This window comes from Aplidium turbinatum, chromosome 13 (genome assembly GCF_918807975.1).
Source record: "Aplidium turbinatum chromosome 13, kaAplTurb1.1, whole genome shotgun sequence".
In the NCBI taxonomy this organism is placed as follows: domain Eukaryota; kingdom Metazoa; phylum Chordata; class Ascidiacea; order Aplousobranchia; family Polyclinidae; genus Aplidium; species Aplidium turbinatum.
Genome location: NC_137484.1, coordinates 17,793,525 through 17,812,986, shown reverse-complemented (window position 1 = coordinate 17,812,986; position 19,462 = coordinate 17,793,525). Strand labels below are relative to the sequence as shown.

Below are 19,462 nucleotides of genomic sequence, written 5' to 3'. Positions count from 1 at the left end.
TTTAGTTGTAGCAAAAAGTCGCTGTTTGAAATTTCGAGTTATAAACTCTGTCGAATGGATTTTCTTTTCAAATAAAAAAGAAATCATTTAAGCAAAACAGAGTAATTACAGGTAGCATACTGAAAACAAAATTATTATATCGTTGGCTATTTCTCCCGGCCTTACAGATTTGGCTAAATGCGATTATTTTGAGTCTAAAAACCTTTTTTCAAAGCCCGCTTCGTTTTCGTTGCATTAAATTTATATTTTACAAAACTCAGTGTCTCTTAATGAATATGAACCGTTTCTCAATCTTCAGTTTTGTAGGAGCTCATGCGCTTATTTGAGGTAATTTTATCGCGTTTTAACATCTGTCTTTTAGTTTAGCCGCTTTCAAGCACAAACCGTTTTTAATTCGGTTTTGCAGTTCATAGCTTACACCGAAACAATAGGTCGAGACAAAAAATAAGGTTACACAAAAATGTGTTCTTATTTTTAAATAAATGATATAATCACGCATATATACGTGATTATATGTGCATATACCCTTTGTCTACGTTTTTGTGCAGCTGAGTCATTTCTGGCGATCGGTGTGTACCGCACGATAAATAATGTTTTTTAGTTTAGGTAGCCCGAGGCCCAGCAGGATAATTGAGCCAAGCAATTTTACCTGAGCAACTGCAAAGGCAAAATATATCCAACAACTCGAAGTTTAAGTTGAATAAGTTAAGTCAGCTTAATCGGCCCATGTCTGGAGACAGCTAAATTGTCTGAACCAATTTAACATGTGTCCCATTGACAAGAATTGACTGCAACAACGTTTGTTGTAGATAAAGCTTTCAACTTTAATTTTTTTTGGAAGCCTTCTAAAACAAATCACTGGAACTGCTAAATCTAACATACAGTACAACTCAACGTTTTTTCTTTTGTTGCAAATGCGTAACCTATTTTTTGTTTGTCAAGATACGTAGATAGCAGCTTGTTGCAGCCTATCCTGTGATGATCGCAAGAAGACACTGATAGCTCTGTTCCCTCTGGAAAGTGTATCGCTTTCATTAGCATAGTCCGCCATTTTTAATACACAAAAAACTGTTCTTATCCCATATCAAACCAAAGAAAATAGGCTTCAAAATACAAAGAAAATTTAATATTTAATAGATTTTTGAGGTTTGAAACATTCCTGCTATAGACTAATGTGTTCTTAAAAAGCAGCAAAAATTACTTTGTTTTACTTCACAATTATTTACAACTGACTATAAATTGGTAGGTAATGCATCTCTTTTTGAAACGATAGACCAATAAATCAATGCTTAAATCTGTTTTGCAAAGTGTTTTGCTTTGATCATACACTGCAAGAGATTGCTTTGGTCTATGGAGGCAGTCGTCTGTCCATGTCCGCCATATTGTTTTGCAAAAGAATCTTTAGCTATGATGGCGCCCGAATATTACTAACAGGCGATGCTCAATTGTTTATGGTGAACGGTATTGAACGTTAATATAAGTTTTAAGTTAACTAGAAGACAACAAAATTAAATAGCAGTGTGGTTTTAGAAAGCAGTGAATATACCATTTTTGATGCAGAGAACAAAGACAGCCATTTCAACATAGCACAGAAATTAATATTCTTGACGAATTAGGCAGCGGTAAACTACCCAGTATTTAAAATTAAACAGTTTACTTGACTAATACTGGTCTGACTTGTGTAGTCAAGATGATGTAAATTGTCAATGTTTTACAAAAAATGACGTAATCGATTACCATGGACATGTCTGACTGTTATCGAACCCATGCACTGAAATATGTCGGAAATGACGTGCTTTCAAACGAGAAATGACGTCATAAACGTCAAGTCCTTGACTGGAAAGGAAATATTAAGTCAACAAAATATAGGTTTTAGAGCGATTGACCCACGTCCAGAATGCTTCCGATGAGTTCCCTTTCCCAATCTCTCTTCATACATTTCGTGACATTTCTGTCATTTTTGTACATCTTTGATCATCACCTAACAGCTGAATACGTAAGAGATGCTTAACTTTGCCTTAAAAGCTTATTAACCGACGTTAAACCTAAAGTAGGTATACTATTACAGATTTATCCGGGGTTTAAAACTGCTTCCTATCTTTGACGTGACGATTATTCATTATTTAAATGTGCTTCACCTTTTATTTGATGCAGATGTGAAGTTAGAGATGTTCTAGAAAAACCAGTAAAGTGTGAGCAAAAATTATAGTCTTGTGCTTATATCTGCAATTGATTAAAGATACCATGCTTCCCTCAACTGAACAGCACAGATGGTTTGCTCACCATCCAGGAATCCCAGCATCGTCTCATTATTCAGAAACTGCAGGAGTAGCAGGAGCAGGAGGAGCTGGACCATTTTCTTCTACCGCCACTGGATCTCATCATCCTGCTCTTAACCCGTACATGGAAACAGGGTACATTGATGATGTTGATGCGTACTTACACCATATTGACGGACAAAGCGCCGCCGGATATTACGGTTTAAATATGCAATATCGTGCACATCAAAGAAGCTTAACTGGTAAGAGGTATTTGTTTGCATTTTTAAATAAAACTTTTTGGTTTCAAGAACAAATAAACTTGTGCTCAACTTGGTGGATTAAACTTGCATAAGCTAACAATGGTTTCATATTAACAAAAAAAGGATAAATTGTACGGAAAAAGCGGACACTTGTTTGAGAATTAGGCTATAAAAAGTTTTTTGCACAAATTTGTGTGTTTGCTAGATTTTTTCCTTTCTTATCGTCTTCGCAGCTATGACGTTTGTTTGCTTTTTGTGAAGCGTAACTAACTCTTTGCAATTACTTGCATTAGTAAACAATAAATACTGCTCGGATGAGGTTAATTTTCTTTAGCGTTGTACCAACCTAAAGTTTGAAAAAATAAATAAATTAGAAATTAAGTACTAAAAACAAATTTCTTACAAGAATAATTTCTAAATTTATTTAATAATGATGCAATATAAATTTGAACCTTTTTGACCGATGAGTGAACGTTGGCTAAATAGAAGAGCCATGATACAAACCAGGTTCACAATGCTGCAGTCACATCCTGTGCCTACATCATAGATTGAAATGAATGAGATTAACAGCATTAAAAGATAAAATTTTGATAAAAAGAAGATACTTCAGTGTTAATAAACACCGATAGAATTATCATGCCCATTTGCGGATAATTAGCCTAAAAAATCGCGCTGAAATGCAGATCTGAGATTTTTCCTCGCTTTCAGCGAGGAAATCCTATGTATTTTAATCAATTAAATAAATTAATTATATTAGATATGCAGTACAGTATATCAGTTTAATCCTTCTAGTAAAAAATTCATTTACAAGTGGACAACAGTGGTAACAAGAAAATGGATAGTTCCAGGTGGAAAGTCTGGAAGAAATGCAGTACTCATAAAAATCTTCTGAGAGATTTCTGTAATCTTAGAAAGTGTAAAATTACTTCCGGAAGATCGCATCTTAGCAAGGTAAAGAAAGAAAAGAAATTTATAATAAACGTGTATAGAAAAGTGGACCTAAAACCTTTGTGTTATTGTGTAAGGGCATGGTTTTATCAGGGTTATCAAGACGTTTTATATCAATCATTGCATTGCTAAAAAGCTGGCTAAGTTTAAAGAAGAATAAAAATATGCAATAATAGCAAATGCATTATGAAAAACATACGATTTTAACATTACTGAAAGTTGTTTAGAACATTTTATTGCAACTTTGCCTCCATCGTTGGAATAAGTTGAAGGTAGATCTAATTTTTAACAGCCAGGGTGCAAGTGATTGGGAAATCTCCTCTCCGCTTAAAAGCAAAATGTTAAGATTATGCTTCAAAGTGTTTTTATATTTTGCGTCAATAATACACGGTGTTAGCACCAGGCCCGGATCTAGAGGGGAGGGGGGGCAGAGAGTGCAGGTGCCCCAGCCTCCCCGACTTTTGAAGGGCCCCCCTACGTGAAATAAGTGTGATTTTTGTGTGCTATTTTTTTCTTTTAGCCTTTGAATTTTCTGCAAAATGCTGTGCAGTGCTGGATTAATGCTATTATAGACGTAGAGGTGGTTTTTCGTGCCATAGGCGCGAAAATTTTTTTTGCACGGGGGCCCCCCCGATCTAAAAGTGCCCCGGGCCTCCCATCAGCTAAATCCGGCCCTGGTTAGCACCGGGACGTTAAAAAAGCTGCCTTATTAGTATCTAGAACAGGGGTGGGGAACCTTTTTAGTATTGCGGGCCACATAAAATGAGAAATAACACAGGCGGGTCACTAAAAATTTCGAAATTTTGTCCAATCTTTCTGGAACATTCTGCCTTCATCACCAATCTTTCTTTTCTTTCCAGAAGCCATTATACAACGTAAAATTTGCTAATTTGAGAAGTAGTCTACTCTGCAAAACACTTTTCACGAATGGCATAACTGACCGATTAACAATAACTGGTCACATTGTGACGGTCACATTGTGACGTACACATTGTTGTTACAAATGGCCATTTATGATGGATTAACTAGTCATAGAAGGCCATTCGCAATATACCGAGAATGCAGACTGCAGAGCCTACTCTTTTTTGAGCAGTGTTGTTTCAATATATTTTGGGCAAAGAAATTTTGACGCGGCCACATGGAACAGTCACGCGGGCCGCATTCGGCCCGCGGGCCGCAGGTTCCCCACCCCTGAATTCTAGAACGTGGCAAATATGCCAATTTTGCTTATTATGATTTGATTTTTCAAATGTCGCATTAGGGCATATACAAAACCGTGAATAATTTCTTCATTTAGTTCAAAACTGATTTTTTAAGGTCGCTTGAAACGTTTCGATTCATCGTTTTCATAATTTTTTTTTGTTGATAAAATAAATTTTGTCCTGATATGGGTGCAGCGTTTAGTTGAACACTCTAATGCACAGAAAGAGTTTTCATGTTGATTGTAAGAATTATATAAAACTTACTTTACAATGCCAGGTAATGAGACGAAATTACGACAAATAAGCACTAATTCGTAACAATAAAGCTGAGTTCTTATGGCCTTAATAACTGTAATGCAATATCAAGGAAAAAAACTTCTGTGCATTTAAAAAAATACTAATTTTATCGGCATAAACATGAATTAAATCAATGACACTTGTTACTGTCACTGACAAAAACGGGATTAAAACAGACTAAAGTGACGGGAACATCCAAGCTCTTTGGATTTTGGGAGCTAAAACTGATGGGAGACAGAAGGTCGCAATTTTCCGACAAGCTAAATCTAAAAACTGACACGTTTTTGGTATACAACAATTCGCATCAAAATCCTGTAGCATTTTATTTGCATGAATGTTATCCCTTGGTTTTCCCTTTTCAACTAAGCTACTTTACTTTCTGCCAAAAACTTTAGTCAACCAACTATTAATACTTCCATTTAAAATCAACAAATCATATTGATTCATGGAAGATTTTAATTTAAGTTGGGTCTCCTTCCATTAGCCTCGTATCTTTTAATCCACGGTATATCAGTGTCGATCTGTGGGTCATTGTTAGAAGCAGGTTTCGATTAAATGTCACACGTGCGTAAATGGACATTATCTCTGCGGATTTCTCTTGACAACTGTCGAAATTTTTGTGACCTTGTCACCTGCTTAAACGTAATTTACAAGATATTCTCTAACAAAGGGTTTCATTTTGTTAGAAATAAAAGCAACTGCAATTAAATGACTAACGCCTTGCATCATGAGAAAATTGATACTTCTGTAGCACTGTAGCGTCAAAGTATATCTTCTTTTTTATTACATAGCCTGCCCTACGTGTGTCTGATCATTGATCATACAGTATAAATAAACCAAAGTAGGCTAATTCATGAGATTTCGTCCATTTTATTTGCTCTTAAATGAATACGCATTGTAAAAAGAAAAATGAACTTTCCGTGCAAACGGCGAAACATTGTAAATTCTGAAAGTGCTTACAGAGGCTTTCCGCAGAGCTCAGAAAATCGGATTGACACAAAGTGTTGTTATGATACATTTTGTATTTGTTGACATCTACTGGTTCTTTCATACCTTCGGGGTATTTTGTAAGTTAAATCGAAGAAACAACAGTTAAATTGCTTAACGAAAATGTTAGAAATAATTGTAAAAAACAGACAGGATTTTACATTGATTTTTGTTATATATCAACAATATTTTTTAATGTCAAAGCAAAAAAGCTTGAGTGAATAACACTTTTGACTTAAAGAAGTTGTGAAACCGTTTTTGAATAAGCTATTGTACCATAACTTCCACTTTGTGAATGTCCACTTTTGGGAAGTGGTGCATATTGGGTTGATAAATGTTAGATTTTCATTTCTGAATATTTTGTAAAAATAAACAAAAATAGCAGCTTTTGGTTACACCTTCGGTTAAACATCATTCTATCACCTTGTTACAAATTCATTGTGACAAAATCCGAACAGTTCGCCTGTAATTGTCAAAATGTAGAAAGACCTATTTGTTATGTTTTTTTATATCTTACTTTTACAGTAGCAGTATACCAAAAATTCATTTTTCAAGCAAAGTTGTGTTGATCATAGCCAGCGACATGACCAAAAGCATATGTCGGACAGGGTACAGTTGAAATGGGCCCACTGCCACAAGTTCAAACATCAACAAGACAGTATCCAGTTTTTACTTTATTTTGTCGGGGAGTGGTTTCTTTATGGCCATGTGCCAGTTGTACCATCCCATTATTGCCTTCCTTTTTATTGTCACACTTCATTTACTTTCTCAAACTTGTTTCATTTATAACAATAGTGCCGGTTTTAATATACCAACATATTTAACTTTTCCATTTTCATTTAAGTTGGTGCCATAACGTTGTTTTTAGTTGGCTATGTGAACATTAAGCTTTAACTTAATAAATTAGGCAATTTACAAATAAACGCCAGTTGAACAAAAAAGAACATAGGATAAAGGTGTAGGGCTGTAGGCCTAAGTTAGTACCATGATCGATCAATTTATAACGTTCTTATTGTGTAAACATCGTAGTGAAACAAGACAAAAAAACATTTTGTAAACAACCCCACATCAAAAATTGAACCTGCAAGTCAATGTTCAATCTACCGGGCAACAATTCCCACCCCATTCCCACCCCCGATTGCTGGACACTAGTTCGAAACCAAACGTGGTTAGATTAAAATCGTCTTAAAGCGATAAATTTTGATGCTGCATGACACTTTCGAAGAGAAAATAACATTCCTGTAAATAAGGGTCATATTTCTGGGAGCTTAATTTGATTGAGGTAGACCTAGTCGTAAAGTTAATAATCTAAAACGATAGCACAAGAAATTTCATCACCCAACACAACCGTGAAGAAAGGAGCGTTCTTCCTGGCTATCAGCACAAAGCTGAACACTCACTAGTATGTAGCATGAATTAGTGGTGCGATACTGACGAGCCCAGCCTCATGGACGAAACATAGTGTCCATCGCTGTCAATTCTTGCTGCAATTGGCTGCCGAGAAACCAACACAACCATTAAACTTCAAGACAATCATTTAATTTCCATGCATTCTTTATTGGCGCTGAGTAGCTTACGCGTTAGAAACTAGAGACAAGTCATCCACTTCTTCATCAAGTCATCCACTGATTTGATTAGTTGTCGGTAGCAGTTATTAGAGAAAGGTAAACAGGAAGTTGGGAAACCTACATAGGAGCGATCGTTGATGAGTGCCGCGCAATTACAAGTAGTCAAGCGAGCTTGAGGAAACTTTTTACACTCACAATTTTATTGCCACTTAGTACGGTGATTTGTAATTTGTAAAGACTGCTTGCAAAAGCAATACTTGTATTAAGTTAATTAGTAAAAAAATAAACGTTTCGTTTTTCTGTTGTGTTTTACATAGCAAAATAACGTAATAATAGACATTAAAATTGTTGAATTAATATCAGAAATGGAGATGCTGGACTCTTTGCAAAATAAAAAAAATGAACCATCTAAATTGATAGATAAAGATAATCAGGCAGGATATTTCACTCCAAAATATATTCTTTGAAAAGAAGAAAAAGTTGTTAGTGAAAAACATTACGGATAAAAAATAAAGATTGTTTAAGTGCTAGATAATTTTAAACTGCATCACAGTACAACAATAGAAAGAAAAGCTTTCAATAAAACTTAAAATTCTTTTATTCAAAATGCACAAAATTAAATGAACAGTAACAAAGTTATTTTATTTACGTTTACCAGACTGATACAAAGTATTAGCCGAAGTAACATAAATACAATACAAAAATTAACCAACATTTTTTGCGTTAGAAATATTGGCATGGCTGTTAAGAGTCTGGTAGATATGTGTGAACTAGATTATTGTGAGTTCTTATTTCGTGATGCTTTTGTTGATCACGAACGGTGCAACAACGATGTGTTTTCATCTCGTCTTCCTCTTCGCACCAACATCCACTCATCGTTGCTACCTCGTTCCTCGTCATTTTTTTCATCGAGATACTCTTCTCATATTAAATCTGCAGCTGCAGCGGCACGAGTGGAAGCAGAACGATCATGCGCGGTCCGGAATTCACATTTTCATCATCAGAATCACAGCAATTCTCCAGGATCTTCTACGGGATTGTCCTGGCTGAGTACAGCATCTTCCAAGTCAACCGTGTTTGCTCCTCTTCCGAGTGCTTCAACTATAACTTCGCAAAACAACATCTGGAGTTCTCAAATTACTGCTAAAAGTCCGATTGAGGCTTCCACATTTCAAAATGCTGACTTTTCTATCAAAATGGAGGGCAGAAATCATAGAAGTGAATCGTCAACTATTGGTTCTTCGAGTGAATGTACTGAAAACATTGAAACGGTTACTGGAAGGTCCTGTGGAACAACAATGACAAATGAAGCTGAGGTTCCAATTTCCACCGAGTCCAGCTCAAACCCAAATTCCTTTCACGTCTTTCCCACTCCACCAAAAGAAGATAATGATGTTTCAAGCGGAGTGCCTCTTACGCCTTCTAGCGTTGTGTCAAAAGCAAGTTCCAATCACCAAACCCATCAACAACAGCAAAACTCCACTCAGCAATCTTCTTCGAATCAACTTGCGTCGCCAATGGAAACTTATCAACATTCTCAGCAAGCGCTTCAGCAGCAAAACCAGCAAGTTTTCCACCAAACTCTTCCCGATGCAAAAACTGATTCCTCACTTCGTGCAACATCATCAGCTCCAATGTTATCTTACTCTTACCCCTACATGGCTTCAACTGCGAGTGGATACAACAATGAAGCCCCATCTCACCCATTCAACCAGGATCACACCAAGCTTACATCGCTAGCTGCATATTCGACAAAGAACAAGTCAAAAAACAGATCCAGCACAGGTAAATTGTATACCGGTATGAAATTTTCATTCTTATTTTTAACTAAGCTTAGTTTTTGAAACTGCTCTAAGCAATGTAACAACAAGCAATTCTCTATTACAGAGTTAGGCTATAAGTGTGATTGATAATCTCATTTCGGTATAGGGTTTCAGTTAAAGTCCCACAGATTGGGAACTAAATCCCGCTGAATTCTTAAATCTTTGTCCAGGCCTAGATTACTAATCCAAGCTTCATTGAAAAATTGCAAAAACTTTATTTGTTTGGGACATAGAAATTGTATGCAATCACGATGCAATAAAATAGTTTAATTTTTTTAGCCGCTGTGCGATTAACCGATTTCATCCATGTTCGTGTATGTAAGATGGCAAACACGTAAAGTAACGTTACGGATGTACAATAGCTGAGGTAACTCAAAATCATCCATGATAACGTTACTTGAAAAGTAATAGTCTACTGTCAATACGTGGAAGCTGTTTAAAAGGGGTTGAAAAATGCGTTACAGATATTCTGTTGTCATTTAGCATGCTCTGTCATGTGTCTATATGTTACATGAGATTTATCACGCCAAACAAAAGATTCGACATATCATCCATATTCCTTTTATGACCTTGTGGGTGAGCAATTCTAATGCAATCAAACGAGCTGTGATTTGAAACCAGGACAAGCTTTGATTGACATTTCCTACGTTGATCTGTCTTTCACAGTTTGTATTAAAATTGCTGATCAATTTTTTTATCGCTATGCAAGCTGTGACAGGAAAGTCGTCGATATAATTTGTGTGCTTTGCTAAGTGAACACGTGGCAGCAGGGCCGTTGAGAGGATAAATTGGGCCCGGTACCAATGAGATCTTTAGGGCCCAAATCAAGACACTTCTAAAAAACACAATATCCAAAGGATAAGCGGTGGTTTCTTCATTCCGGGATCCCCTGGTAAGGTTACGAGCCCTCAAAATCATCTTGGACCTAGATTAAAAAGCATCCTCTCCGGATCCTCTGGACCCCTGTTAACGCTACTGCTTAGCAGTATAACAGATTAAACATTCTTCCATCATTTCAACATAGTAATAGATAATAATAAACACAAAAATAGCCCAACAAGTTGATGTAATAAGCTTATTGCTTTCAAAGGCTTTCAAAAAACATTATAATCATCTAGCATAAGGCATAGGCTACATTAAGTATTTTCTTCAGCTACTATATTTTCAAAATACTGTATAGCTCATATAGACGTATTGCATACTTCTCTACTAATTTGTGTTTCTAAATGGTTATTTTTGTGACGATAAAGTAAAACTCATATTGTATTCCGAATATCTTATAGAAGGGAGGGAGTGTGTCAATTGTGGAGCAACAGCCACACCCCTTTGGCGGAGAGACGGGACAGGACATTATTTGTGCAACGCCTGCGGCTTGTACCACAAGATGAACGGTCAAAACAGGCCCTTAGTCAAGCCAAAAAAAAGATTGGTGAGATTTGACAAGCATTCGTTTCTTATCAATTGCTTTTTCATGTTAAAGCTTTTGTAGATGGGTAAAAATATCATATCGAAATAAAGAGCTCATCACTTTATTATTAAGATAATGATACAGCAAATACGAACAACTGTTTCAGTTACAATATTGAAAAATACAGAAGAAAATGCTTCAGCAAGTTAAAATGGCCTATTGTCACTTTACTTGCTGCGATTGATAAAAACACAAGAAGGACGTGGCTGGAAGAAAAATAATAACTTAACTTCCATTGGTGGAAGATCTAAGTTAGAATCTCTTCTGAACACAATGTGACCACAAAAATATATCTAACACTCTATATAGCCTACGCACATTTTTCTTCTAACTTACTTTCAAGGAAGCTTCTTTTTCAAACTTTGTTAACAGTGTTCACTTTGCAAAAATGAAGATGAGACAACGGAAAACTGCAATAAACATTGAACAAACAAACAAGAAAAACATAATGCAATCAATGTACAGTAGCTGCGAGGGTCTGCTCTCACAAATATCCGGTCTTTCATGAAAAAACTTTCGTACTTTCGTCGACCTGTATAAGGCCGACAGGACTGGCGAAAGAAAAGCCATGGCTTCTTATCGGCATAACTTTCTTTCAGAAACTTTATGGCCTATCTTATGTTCAGTAAAAATGTCATTTGTGAGAGCAGACCCTCGCAAGCGAGAAATTCACTTTGTTCATTATGGAACCCTATCAGAAAGTCAGGGTTTATAAACATTAGCTGATTTCATGTCTGAAAACTAAAGTGAAGAATACACCCTTTCACTTTTGTCTCGGTTTTTTGGAGCGTTCATTTAGTAACTCATTTAATATTAGTCAATTGTTCAGCTTTTACAATTTTTTCGAAAATATCTGTTTTTTCTTTTTACGAAAAAAAAAATTATTCATTTTTTTTTAGTTTTAATTCCAAAAGGCTTTGAAGGTCCCTTTTTTTAATTGTAATACTTAAAAGTTACAGACACTTCACTCTTCTGAAAGACGATCATGAAAAGTTTTCATTTAAAAAGATAACGTTTGGCGGAGAAATGAGGAGTTGACTGAAATGTGTAACTTTGTTATTATAATGTTGTTTTTTTTGTATAAATAATATTTTTTTTCTTTTTGAACGGGGTGAGCTAGTCAAAAGAAATACCCCCACAAACTGGATCAATCACGGCCCCAGTTTGGTAGTCCGGGCCTAGTAGAAAAAATGCCAATTTAAAAAAAATCTATTCTCAAAAATTAAGGATGGAAACTCACTTTTCAGAACGAGTTGTTTACCTGAAAAGCCGCATTTATCAAACGAGGTAATGTGTTTTCAATGTCCTTATTAATGTCCCAGCGAACAATCACAATCATTTTGACCTTCAGAATATTGCGAAAATAAAATAGCCTCTCCTGGCTTCGAATGCAAAAATGAGCAAAAAAACTTAACAAAAATGGTCAGACCTTAGAAATGGTAGTAAGCAAAGGTAGTTCCATTGAGCTCAGCAGCAAATCTGTTTTAAAATAGCTACAAGAAACGTGTGAATTTTACCTTCCATGGCAATCGAGTATCGCATTAAACGTTTTCTGCGGTTTGAGATCTATTTACGGAAACACATTGATTGTGATAGTTGTATTTGTGACAGCACAAAACACTTGTTTTTGTCGGCATTTTGACTAGCTGCGTTTCCGATTGAAAGGCACAAGCGACTTTTGACCTGTACGCCAGCCAAGGGTCACTGAAAGGTCGATTGTTGCTTGATGCAAAAAGCGTTAAAGATCAGCCAAAAACGATCAAGCACCTCCACTTTGTGTCAGATCGTTCGCCATACTGCCCTTAATAATGGCAATGATTTATTCGCAATTCTTTCCCATGCACGTAATTGGTAATTCTGATTATTGCTTTTGTTTCTTTATGCTTTGCAATTTTGTTATTGGCGTTACGTCATAAATACAATATCTGTCGTCTATACTAGGTCTGTAGATACAGGTGAAGCTTTGTTTTTTAATCTTCAATGCAACAAATTTTTCATGCCTTTAAACCGCTGTTAGAAATGACATTCTTTGCAGCCTTGAATGAAATGTGCTTGCTTTTTAATGCACTTATCCTAGTACAAAGCTTCAGCAGAAGAATCATTATCGTATTATCGCACCTACTGTGTATTTGAAACAAAAGTTAATGCATGGAGGTCCAAAACTGCTATTTTTTTCCTGAAATCAACGTATAGATACGCCAAAACGAACAAACAATGATAAATTATTTTTCTTTTGGAAAAGGCCTGCTTTAGTGGTTTCATATAGATGCTATCTAAAGGCAAAGGCATCAATTACTTTTCTCAATGCCTACGAAAAGAGCAAATAATGCTATCCCATGGTTAGTTCTCGAAATCGACTTAACATTTTGACAGAAATGACAGAGCGAGGTAATTGTCTGACAGGACCATTAAATATGAAGCCACAAAAAGACGTTGTTCCATTAAAAGGACCTCTTACACTTGAGAAATGTGCAAATCTTTGCTTTTCCTTCGTGGTAGACGTTCTTGTTTCGTTGACCTAAATCGGCAATCTCACTTCAAAATTTCAATCACACTATAAGCTACAGAGAAATATGTAGTTTAATTAATTTTAAGTTACTAATCCCATAGAACTTTTATAGCTGCAGCCTGGCACATTTTTGATTATTCTCGACAATTCTAGCTTACTGAATGATTTATAAGCTTCACTGGATTTTCTGAAAAATTACCTTAGAAATTTTAAATTGGCTTGAGAATCTCAATGGTTTTTAGGTAAACACTGTAAATGTCTTTTGATTTGACTGTAAAGTGTGACTTAAATTGCTAACAGCAACGTGCAATCGAGGTAAATATACAACACCTCTATAATGATAAATTACCCCATCAAGGGAGTAAATTCAAAAACGTGGGATTTGACTGTGTTCTAAATGCACTGGTTTTGATGCGAAAATGACCAGTCGGATAAATTTAGTTTGTGAATGTTGACTAAAAAAAAATAAAAGCATAAAAACGTTGAAAACTCGTGGAGGCAAAAGGGCCTGGGCACATTTTTTTACCTAACTTATAACAACGTGGGCAGAAAGGTGCCGTGTTTACACTTGCTTTGCCACTGACCAGTTTGTCTCATGCTAGCTACGCTCATGATTAAAACAGTTTCAGTATAAAGTTTATTTTGTTGCAGCTGGCAGTAGTGGGCTTTATGAAAATTTTGCAATACATTTTGTAAATAGTTTCCCTGCTTAAAAAGTGTGAGAAATCTTTGTAATATTTCATGTTCTGTTAAAAAGTTCTTTGGCTACAGTTTGTGGATGAATATATTCATTTTGAAATAGATTCATTTTGTAAGGTCGCTTGCTTGCTACATGTCAGAAAAAGAAAACAATAATTAAAAATTGATGTTGCTTTTCACGGTATTTTGCTTCTTCCCAAGGCTTGATGAAAGCAGCAAAAAAGAAACAGCGAAAGTAAAATCGGTCGGTGTTAAGAAAATTTTAGTACATTTAATTTAAAACATGCACCAAAGCATGCACATTGAATGTTTTTCTGTGCTTAATTTGCTGCTACCGTAGCAATACCTTAAGAGGAAAGATAAATTTATGACAAGGATGTGGATTGTCAAATTGTTTGGAAGATAGTTAACCGTGAAGAGATAAGAGATGTGATTTGCTTTTAGAAAAATATTCTATAAGATAAATATCTTCTAACGGTTTCACGACTTAGGCTAATTAAAATTGCAAAGCTTTTCATCATTTTGTGATGGAAAAAAATTTTTCAGGAAACACTTCGATTTCTGTTAAGAAACTTTGTCAGGAGTAGCCTAGTCAGCAAGCCATTTTCGCAGCAAGATAAATGATCGAAATTGCATCTGTAAATGATGCGAATATTCATAAATATTATTTGGCTTGCGTCAGTGTACAATATAAGTAGGCTACACAGCGTAAATAGCCTACTGTAGGCAAAAATGCCTAAGCGTAGTAATAGTTTCATTGAGTGACTAAAAAGTTAGTGCGGTCCCGTGCGACCGTAGTATAGCCTACCTTGTAAACAAAAGGAATCCAAAGATGTGTTGAAACGTATTTCACAGAAAAGTCAAGACGCAGTCTACTTGGTTTGTTTCTTGTGAGAATGCTTTCAGTTCGCCCCCTTCTCTCTCAGCGGTCTAAATTGCTTTGAAATAAGCTTACCTAATTACACAAACACAGATTCAGTTCATACTGTTCTTTTTATTTCTGGCCATCACAGCAAAAACAATAGCGTAGATGTCAACATAACACAAAAGTTTAGAAAAGGGTAGAAGCGACAAAATATAACAAGTTCTTTTGTGTCGAGTGTGTAACTTATCAACACATAAAAATCGTAACAATAAACTTTTAGTCGTTTTGAAACAGTACCGCAGCAAATACTTTCTTCTATTAGCCTACTAGATCATAGAATACACAAAAAACGTGATATAGCGATATAGAAAGGTGGCTTAAAAGCCATTTCAATGACAATGTGGTCTGTCCTGTGTTTTTTTCATATCGTTCATTATACTTTCCCTTTATCTTTGACAGCCGACCGAGGGTTCGATTCGTCTGATAATAAGTTTGTTGTTACAGCAAGGAAAAGGCTGTTTTTATAAAAGTAGCCTACACCAAATCACACAAGTTTATCGATTCAAAACTACTCCATTTTTGTCTACACTATCTTGAAGTTGACAGGAGAAAAAAAATCATTACTCACTGCTGAGTTGCAAAAATGAACTTTCACTGCTTTAAAAGTTTAGAATAAAATACAAGATACTGAAAAATCAAATAAAAGTGACTAAATGTGAAAATGCTTAGGCCTACTATTGTGAATCGTTCAACCAAATTTTGCCTCAAAGTGTGAAATATTGATAAGCTTGGCTTCGTCGTAGCCTAGTTGTCAATTCAGTTATTTTTGTTTTCGGTTTAGGCTATAAAGAATATTCCACTTAAAAAAGTCGGTGTTGCAGGTTGAGATTAATCAATCTGATAGTTCTCTGCTAAAAAATACAATATCCTACGAAATATACCCTATAGGCTACTGATGAAACTTATTTTCAAAGTAACCGACAATTCTTTAAGCATAAAAATGTTTTGGTTCAGCTACCGTGGCCATTTTGCTACAAATCTATATTTCCTTTGCACAAAAAAGTCAACAAAAAATTCTTACATTTCCAGTCAGCGGCGAGACGAGCAGGAACCAGCTGCAATAATTGTGCGACTACTAACACCACCTTGTGGCGACGAAATGCAAGCGGAGATCCTGTCTGTAATGCTTGTGGACTTTATTTCAAGCTACATGGAGTAAGTCGAAAAGTTTTTTTTGTTTAATTATTGTTAGTAATAAAATGGACGCTGATGTCTCTCAACCTCTGTTCTGATTCCTCAATGTTATTGAGGATAAAAAGGTATTTGCTACAAGTATCCTTCATTTAGAATACAACCGAACAATTAAACATAACACTGCAAGTAAACAAAATCAGTACGGTTTGAAAACTAGAATAACTTATTGATAAAGCTTTCGCCATCGTAAAGACAGCTTCTTCAGTATATTATTTAAATAAAATTATTGTTTGAAATTTTAACAACAATATTGTCTATTCATGCGATCCTTATTTAACTCCCGGCTTAAGCTGGTTATTGAAAAACACCACTCACCTCCACCCAGGGTGTAGTAGGCCTATAGCGATTCATCATGACAAGTCAAACCTCGAGCATGCTTTAACGTTTGTCGCGTCAATCTTTTTCTAGAGTCCTGTTTTGTCATAGCAAGTATTATTTTCCAGCAGACTATTCCAGTCGGAAACACAAAATAAAGTATAAACTTATTGGTTTTTGTGCAGATTTTAACCGAAATTTAAATTGTATTTGTCTATCAGTTATAGCCTCGCCTACATTAGGTAGCCTAGTAGGCTATCGTGCAAGCCTTATCAAACCAATCAAATTTTACAGATCAATCGTCCACTAACGATGAAAAAGGAAGGAATTCAAACTAGAAACCGAAAAATTTCGACAAAATTAAAGAAATCTTCTGTTTGCCGAGATCCTCGTTTCGATCCAACAAATTTTAAGTTCTTTGAAAATCCAGGGGGCTTTGGAGCAGCAGCGGCAGCTGCCGCCGCGTACTCCGGCTCATTTGGTCAGATGCACACATTTGGAAGCGTGCACCCTCACCATCCTCATATGACCCATCCTCTTGCTGGAACAACCGGATTCGGGGGAAGCCATCCCATGTTAACAACGCAACATCGCCACCCTATTCACCCACCTCACCCTGCTGCCGCAGTGACAGGATCTGGAGCTCTAACTCTAGGGTTGAATCATCCAAGTATGGTACATGCAATGGGTTGAAATGCGAGAAGCCATTTTGGTGAAAAAAGGAGCTTATAATAAGGTTTGCTCGTTTTTGAAATTGAGCAAGCTCATTGAACTGAGCAAGCTAACAGAGTCATTATATGACAACCTACTATTTGTCCAAAGAAGGGCTAATTAAACTGGGCGCAACGGAGAGTGTGTTTCATCGCATTTTGTAACAATGATAGACTTTATTGTTTTTAACTTGATCTTTTTTGTTTTACTGTGTTTTTTCGATGTTCAAAACATGCTTGGGCTCTTGCTTAGCCACGGAGCAAGAGTAGGCCACTGTCTGTAGGCTACCCTTTGAAACACAAAAACCTATGAAAAATGTGTCGTAGTCTAACATAACGTATTTTTATTACTAGTCTACTGTTTAAACGTTGCTTCAAATGTAGTGACAATATTGTTACTTTATGGTCATTTTTCTATTCAAGTAGCCTAACATGTTTGCTTTGGCAAAGCCTAATCACATTTTTGTTCCCAGCCCAACATCGTTCTTGGTTCTTGCCGTGACGTAGCCTACCGTGTGAAACGTAGCATGTCATAGCAACTTTCGCAAGACCAATTTTACTTTTCTTTAAGTTCTTGAAAATTCTGAAACTCGGTAGGCTATTAGGCTTGAAGAAGTTGTATGTTTGTTATAAACTCAAATCAAAGTTAATCAACCTCGCTTGAACAGGTCAGGCTACTGGATTGATCATTGACTACAATATTTTAGTCATGCATGTCACACATGTCATATCAGTGCCCATAATGGTGTAACTTTATATGAAATGAGCAAGCATTACATCCTAACTCAGGGGTTCTTAAACTGGGGTCCGTGGACCCCCAAAGGGTACGCGAACTAGTTTTAGGGGGTCCATGAAAGCCCAATGGAAATCTTAGTGTATAATTTCAAAAATGGAATAAATTTTTCAAAAGAAAAAAGATTAAGTTCGAACAACTATCCTATCAGCCCTATCAAACACGAAGCCACAATTTAATGTTCTTGTTGAAGACAAAAGCAGCATTCTTCACATTAATGAGATTAAATCAAAGATATTGAAAAACAATCTGCATTTGCTATTTCTTAAATTTAATAAAACATAAATTTTGTTACCAATTCATTTTAATTTTATTGCGTTGTGTCCAATTCATGCTGATCAAAACAGTTTCTCGGACTTGGCCACAAAGGGGCTCCACGCAAACCAAAATTTTTTTTAACAGGTCCGCGTTAAAAAAAAGTTTAAGATCCCCTGTGACCTAACTTAATTTCTTTTTAAAAGTTTTCTGAAAAAATTTCATTTTATATTTGTAATCGAAAATTTGTGAAGATAACATATAACTCGCTGAAGTGTTGCAGTTATGTAGCCTACATGTTGAAACATTTTCGACGTCATACTAGATTTTGCCAATTGGCAAAGAACATTATGAAATTTATTTTGAATTTGTGTTTCTTTGTTGTATTTAAACGTTAGAAACCTGTAAAGGTTACAACGCTCCGAAATTATGTTTGAGTTTCTTGAATATCATAATTATGCACACTCGGAAGAGTTCAGAATTGTCATTTTACGTTGTGTAAGCTTAAATTAACAACAGCGGCATGTAAGAGTAAGATAATGGAGAGCAAAGATAGTGGAGTAATATGATATTTGAGGAGCCCTTCAGACCTTGACGAAATCTGTTGCCTCGTTTTGCAAGAGTTAGTCTATTTAGAGCAAGACTGTCAAACGTTATTTATTTGAACGATTATAAAAAGATGTTTGTGTTTTGTTCGCAATACAATAACCTTACTATTGTACAGTAGTAGATTTGGATTGAGGGAAAGTATTTGAAGTGTGAATGCGGCATCGTGATCTAAAAATTCAGAATGACGCAGCAATATAGGAGAAACCTGTGTAATTTGATACCATGTGTAATTTGGACCACTTTCCTTCAAATCTGTTTTTTATTGGACAGCTGCAATAACCACATGACCTTACTGACTGACTTACGTCATCACTAGCGACGACTAGTTTCTGAACACTGACGTTAGGCCGCAGTTCAGCATTTTCAGGTAGACTGATGTAATTTTCTGCGGTCATGGCGTAAGAAATTGTGGAGAGGATGTAAAATGTTTTTCAAAAAAAAATGTGAGGATTTGTTACCCAAGGAATTGGCCACCTAGCTATGTAAAAGTTTTTGTTTGATTTTCATCTTAAAAGGTTTAAAAAGCGAAAATAGTAATCTATGTGACATGTGTGTAATTTGATTTTTTTTTTGTCGTATCCAGGCTTACACCCGGTGGTTGAAGATTTAGATTAAGTGGACGGGAAGGCAAGGAAGCCA

The 19,462-nt window shown here is 35.8% G+C and overlaps 1 protein-coding gene across 1 annotated transcript; it reads left to right on the top strand.

The window, feature by feature from the left end:
- Window positions 1-2,180: 2,180 nt before the first annotated feature.
- Window positions 2,181-18,933, top strand: LOC145782145 (GATA-binding factor 2-like). Its single transcript, XM_082593900.1, has 5 exons — window positions 2,181-2,521; window positions 8,463-9,308; window positions 10,630-10,775; window positions 15,977-16,102; window positions 16,751-18,933. The coding sequence occupies exons 1-5, from the start codon at window positions 2,245-2,247 to the stop codon at window positions 17,147-17,149; spliced, it is 1,794 nt and encodes a 597-aa protein (XP_082450026.1). The 5' UTR covers window positions 2,181-2,244; the 3' UTR covers window positions 17,150-18,933.
- The last annotated feature ends 529 nt before the right edge of the window (window positions 18,934-19,462 follow it).

Coding starts and splice junctions, on each gene's coding strand:
- LOC145782145 (XM_082593900.1), top strand. CDS start 2,245: ATGCTTCCCTCAACTGAACAGCACAGATGGTTTGCTCACCATCCAGGA. Junction 10,776..15,976: donor TCAAGCCAAAAAAAAGATTG/GTGAGATTTGAC, acceptor TTACATTTCCAG/TCAGCGGCGAGACGAGCAGG. Junction 16,103..16,750: donor TTTATTTCAAGCTACATGGA/GTAAGTCGAAAA, acceptor CAAATTTTACAG/ATCAATCGTCCACTAACGAT.